The sequence below is a fragment of the Aquarana catesbeiana genome, linkage group LG03 (assembly GCF_042186555.1).
Source record: "Aquarana catesbeiana isolate 2022-GZ linkage group LG03, ASM4218655v1, whole genome shotgun sequence".
NCBI classification, from domain to species: Eukaryota; Metazoa; Chordata; class Amphibia; order Anura; family Ranidae; genus Aquarana; species Aquarana catesbeiana.
In genome coordinates this window covers 271,943,003-271,949,355 of record NC_133326.1, presented here as the reverse complement: position 1 = coordinate 271,949,355, position 6,353 = coordinate 271,943,003, and the positions used below count along the sequence as shown (strand labels likewise).

The following is a 6,353-nucleotide window of genomic DNA, read 5'->3' as shown; positions in this document are numbered from 1 at the left end:
GCGTCAGTGGAGCTCCTGGCCCCGCCCCCTCTCAGCTGGATAGCGAGGAATACATCCTCCCGTGTCCTCTGTGCGCTCTGCAAAGCTGTGATCGGGGCCCCAATTCACGGCTAGCGCGGGCCCCCCAACAAAGATTGGGCCCAGGGCAAGTGCCCCGTTTGCCCTGCGCTAAAGACGGCCCTGCCTACAGGTAAGCCTTGTTATAGGCTTACCTGTAGGTAAAAGTGATGTAACAGAGTTTACAACTACTTTAATACAGGAGGTGTCTTACTGGCCACATACTGTCACCAGTCATTGTCCCTGATCACCACCAGACCAATTATATGATGACGCTGTACTGCACTGGTGACAGTATGCAAAAAAAAAAAAAAAGGAATTGTAAAGAAATTTTTTTTATTCAACTTCAAAAAACTCACCATGCCTCAAACTAAATACCCTGGACTGTCTGGGTTCCAAAAAGGGGTCATTTGGGGGATATTTATACTGTCCCGGCATTTTTTGGGCCTCAAGAAATGAGGTAGGCCATCAGTGCATCGGGATTGATTGATTTTCAGATATTTACTCTATATAACTTTCCTACAGACTAAATAATATACACTGATTTGCATTATTTTAACCAAAGAATTGTAGCAATAAACATTTTGGTCTAAATTTATAAAGAAAGATTATTTATTTTCAAACTATAAACGTTTATTTAGCATAAACAGAAAAACCGCAGTGGTGATTAAATACCACCAAAAGAAAGCTCTATTTGTGTGAAAAAGAAAATGATAAAAATTTCATATGGGTACAATGTTGCATGGCTGCACAATTGTCATTTAAATTGGGACAGCACTGAATGCTGAAATTTGGCCTGGGCAAAAAGGGGATGAAAGTGCCCTGTACTGAAATGGTTGAAGCAGTAGGGAGGGCTTTCATCTTCCCCCGGTCTTCCTTCTGGGTTTGCGGGGGGGGGGGGGCGCGATGACGTCACTCCCATTCATGCGTGCAGGAGCAGCTGTTTATGCCATGGGCTCTGAAGGTCTGCCACGGTATGCTGAACCCTCAGAGCGCATGTGCCAGTGACATCACCGGCTGCATGCACTCTGAATATCTCCTAAACGGTGCAAGTTTAGGACATATTCACAGTACCTACAGGCAGGGGTGGCCCATCCATTAAGGGCACAGGGGCACCACCCCCCCTGTCCATCACCGCCCCCCATCCATGCATCAGTCCCCTTTCAGGACACCGGCGCCAGCGCCAGAGGCTCTAATAGGCTTCAATATAGGGTGGGCTCAGGTCGCAGAGAGTGCGCAATGATCCCACCCAGGTGTGTTACAACAGTGAATATTCACTGTTGTAACACTGATCCTCCTCCCGGCCAATCAGGAAGCCGGTTTTCACACTGGTCACCCGATTGGCTGAAAAGACAGCCGATCCTATTGGATGCCTAGGAGGAGGAGGGGAGTAGCTGGAAGCCGCCATGGAGGAGAGGACACGGAGCCGCTGCACCACGCTGTCTGCCACCCACTGCCACTAATAATGTAAGTGCGGGACCAATTGGCAAACAGCGGGGGGTGGGTGCCGCCACTGCCTACAGGTAAGACTTATTACAGGCTTGTCTGTAGGTATAAGTGTTAAAGTGGAGTTCCACCCAAAAGTGGAACTTCCGTTTAAATACTTCTCGCCCCCTAACATGCCACATTTGGCATGTCATTTTTTTGGGGAGGAATGTGTACCTAGTTTAGAGTGGGACTTCCTGTCCCACTTCCTCTTTCTTGCTCTTGGCCGCCTAGGCGACTCCTCCTCTCCCCCTAGGCGGCCCTTCCCTCTCTGCAATCTTCTGGGACACGTCACAGGTCCCAGAAGATTGCCTGGCCACTAGCAGCGTGTCTCGCGCATGCGCAGTGCACCCTCGGCCGTGAAGCCAAGAGCTGTCAGGGCCAGGTGCCCACAGTTGCTATGACGGCACAGCGGAGAGGAACGAGGCTCCGGGGGCCCACATCGCTGGACCGTGGTACAGGTAAGTGTCTGTTTATTAATAGTCAGCAGCTACACTTTTTTGTAGCTGCTGACTTTTAACCACTTCCATACCGGGCACTTTCCCCCTTTCCTGCCCAGGACAATTTTTAGCTTTCAGCGCTGTCGCACTTTGAATGACAATTGCCCAGTCATGCAACACTGTACCCAAACTAAATTTTTATCATTTTCTTGCCACAAATAGAGCTTTCTTTTGGTGGTATTTAATCACCTCTGCGGTTTTTAATTTTTATGCTATGAACAAAAAAGTGACAATTAAAAAAAAAAACTGATGGGCACTGATAGGCGGCACTGATGGCAATGATAGGAGGCACTGATGGGCACTGGTAGGTGGCACTGGATAGGCAGCACTAAAGAGGAGCTACTGACAGGCATTACTGAGTGGCACTGATTGGCACTTTGATGGGCACTGATTGGCACTTTTGTGGGCACAATGTGCTGATTATCAGCACAGACCCCCCCCCCCCCCCCCCCGACAGGGAGAGCCGCCGGGCACTTCCTGGTTCACGCGATGATCAGCTGTGATTGGTCACAACTAATCACATGGTAAGAAGCCATACCACGATCAGAGTTGCGTTGTTTCAGACTGCCAGCTGTGTTATCCTGATCATGCCGTATGACTTCCGGTCAGGATATCACAACCACTTTGCCGCCGTCATTTTGCTATATGACAGGCGACAAGTGGTTAATAAACGAAAAAGCGTGTGGAACTCCGCTTTGGAATAGAGTTTACTATCACGTTAATAAGGGAAAATAGGAAATTCACTTTGTAAGGGAATTTTTCCTTATCTTAGTGAAAATTCACTGAGGTGCAAAGAATACCCAATCACGTTCAAGGAACATAAAAATAATATACTTTTTGCTTGCACGTGATTGGATGACGGAAGTCAGCAAATTTCCTTCTAAAGTGAAAAGCATATTTGCTTTTAGTAAATCAGGCCCAATGTCTCCAAATATGAAGCTGATGTGGGTGAGTGCAGGCAGGTAAGTGTCCCTCCATCCAATGTCTCCAGTCCTGGAGCAGTGTACAGAGCAGATAGAAGTATACACTTCCTGTACACTGTCAGTGAGTGGACAGCACTGATTAGACAATGTACATGCCTTTCCATCAACATGCATGAACGCCTCCTCTTCTCCTGTACAAGTCCAGGCATACATTACATGACAGTAAGCTGTGAGGAGTTCCTGGATGTGCGATCCACCCACCCCCTCCCGCCTCACAATAGCCTCTTGTATCTGCTGCCAGTTCGGAGTGGGGCTGACTTGTCGCGGCAAGCTGTAGAACTGTCACTAGGTGGCGCCCCCTTTGGGTTCCGAGAAGAGTGTCAGGCGAGGGGTGGGTACGATCGGGGGGCACATAAGTTGAGCAGAGAGGAGGAAAGCAGTGCAGTGTGTGTGAGCCTGGGATCACCGACACCAAGTTGTGGGAGAGTATCGCTGTCTGCTCAGGATCATGAACTGGGTAATGATCACCTCTCACTGCTGGACATTCATCTCTCCCAACTTTCGAGGAAACACTTTGTTTTCCTTCTACACTGTCATTTCTTCTTTCATTTCCTTTACATGGCTGGGCAAAAGTACATGTGTATGTACAATGTCTACGAGATCTCTATTAGAAGAATCTTTTCTGACTTCCCTGTGTCCTAACATAGACATTGCTTAGGAAAATGTATTTATTTATTTCAAAATCCATTTAGACCTCTTCAGTGGAAAAAATGCAGATGTATTACATATATATATATATATATATATATATATATATATATATATATATATATATATATATATATAAATAATAAACAGTATATAATATATATCATATTATACAGTATATATGATAATATATATCGAGCAGGGCCAAAATCCATTTAGAAGTCTTCAGTGTAAAAAATGCAGATGTAGTATTAATATATATATATTAATTGTTATATTTATATATATATATATATATATATATATATATATATATATAAAATTTTATATATCATATTATACAGAATATATGATAATATATATCGAGTAGGGCCAAAATTCATTTAGAAGTCTTCAGTGGAAAAAATGCAGATGTAGAATATATATATATATATATATATATATATATAATATTTTTTTATATATCATATTATACAGTATATATGCTAATATATATCAAGCAGGGCCCTCTGATTCCTCTTGCATTGTAAATGTACTGTCTGCCCTCATGCTGTAAAGCGCTAACTGTTGGTGCTACATAAATCCTGTATAATAATAATAATAATAATCATATTATATATGATGCGTAGTTTCCTGATGGTGTCTTGGATAGAATACCTTTTAATGTTTTTTTGGGGGGTTTTAATAAGTCATGTAATTTAAAAAAAAATCAACTGTTTTCCTATTTTTCTCCTGTATGTCTAATGGTTGCCACACATATCCAATTCATGTGTATTACGATCAAAAGAATCAAAGCTGCAAACAATTGAAAAGCCATAACTTCCCAATTTTGAATTGATCGGCCGGGGTGGAAAATGATCAATCATTCTGCATCAATCAGCAGCACATCTCAGTGCTGCTGATTGATGCAGAATGATTGATCATTTCCTACCCTGGCCGAATACTTTGTTCAGGAATATGATCATCTTTTGATTAATCAGATTATGAGATTACATGGTGGAAACAGACATGTAATAAATAATTCCTGATCACAAGTTTCAAGGTAACTATTGATTAAAATCCACCTCCCCATGTGTGATTAAATGGGTTGCTGACTATAGATTTAAAATTAGTCCTATCAGAAGAGGTTAGAAAATGAATCCATCATTTATAGAAGCTTATGTGGCCGCCATTAAGATAGAAACTGACAGATTTCTGTTTACTGAAAAGTCAGTTAACTAAGATCTTGTTCTTGCCATGTTTTTACTGCCCCCCCCCCCCCCCCCCTTCAACAGCCACCCCCTTTAGCTGCAGAGGCAGTAGCAGAGCATGTACACATGTGGAAAAAATTGTACCCCCTGTCATTCAAGTAAATGGGGCTGCTCTGCAAGAGTTCCGCAACCGCATGCATTGTAGCACGCTAGTGTGGGGTTCAGGATGTTAAAGCAGAGGAGGCGTTCTATTTCCTCCTCACTGCCTATCAAATGCTCTTAGAGGAACGATCTGAATGAGCTCTAAAAGATTACTGGCAGGCTGCTACCAGTTACTGTACTTTGCGCTATATCAGAATACTTTATTCATATATTATGTTTTATGTATTTGTTTACAGCTATCTAAAAGAATTAATATTTTACATATGTAGCAACATAATGGCCATACACATAACAATAAAAGCTGTCCCAATCATGCTTAACGCTGTGGCTTATTGAACAGACATGAATATTATATTTATTGTACAGCTATCCTAAATAATGTATTTTTCACACGGATAGCAAAAGATTCCTGGTCTAGCACTGTCTATACACGTAACAATAATAGCTGGGCTGATTGTGTATTCTGTCATTTTAAACAATATTTCCCTTGAAAACAATTGTTACATTTGATTATCTGTTTGGTCGAATTCAGTTAGATTTTCTACCAGGACTATCTTTTTTCTTTTCTCATGAAAATGAAATGATCATTTATTTATTGATCAATCCATACATTTAGCACTTTGATTTCCTGAAAAATACCATTCTGTTAATAAAACGATTAATATGTGAAACAATTGTATTGTTATGTGTTTGGCCATAATGTTAGACGCTTTATGGTTGTGTTTAAAGGCTTACTTCTGTTGATCCTGTTTGTTATTCAGCTCTTGCTTTATGCTGATGGAGTGTGTGCTATATGAAATCCCTCAGTCTTCTCTTTCAGCTTGCCTTTTTATTCTTTATACATAATTCCTTATATGTAAGCAAATGTCCTTATCTTATGTACTTAAAACATATCTAAAGCCAATTGTAGTTTGGGAGAGAGTGAGCCGGCCATAGACATTTTAGAATCCCTGCTAAACTGGCCAAGATTCAAACCATGTATGGGCAGGCTGAATGTTCCCAAGTTGATCGATCAATTTGGGTACAACCAGCCTGTCAGATTTGCGATTATTTCTAGCAGTTATGATAGTTGCTAGCAGTAATTATTGTGTTCTGAACGCAGTAGAGTTGATTTACTAAAGGCCAATAGACTGTTCACTTTGCAAAGGGCAGTTGCCCTCTCCAAGCATTGGTCTAATGCTGCATCTGTCCCCTGGCACCTCTAGCACTGAGAACCGAGCGATCAAACACTGCTGATCGCTCCGTTCTCAGAGCTCCCTAAGCAGAGAGCTGCTGACTGCCCCACCCTATGTGAAAGAGTATGGGGTACCCCTACCCATTCAGCTAAA

At 42.2% G+C, this 6,353-nt stretch overlaps 1 protein-coding gene across 4 annotated transcripts in view; it reads left to right on the top strand.

Moving 5' to 3' along the window:
- Positions 1-3,347: 3,347 nt before the first annotated feature.
- Positions 3,348-6,353, top strand: part of CPM (carboxypeptidase M) — a 136,509-nt gene continuing 133,503 nt past the window's right edge. The window contains exon 1 of one of the 4 annotated variants that reach the window (XM_073620066.1): positions 3,348-3,482. In XM_073620066.1, the coding sequence (XP_073476167.1) occupies positions 3,474-3,482 (9 nt within the window). In that variant the 5' untranslated portion in view covers positions 3,348-3,473. The remainder of the gene's footprint in view (positions 3,483-6,353) is intronic. The other 3 variants (XM_073620067.1, XM_073620068.1, XM_073620069.1) reach the window with 3 other exon arrangements.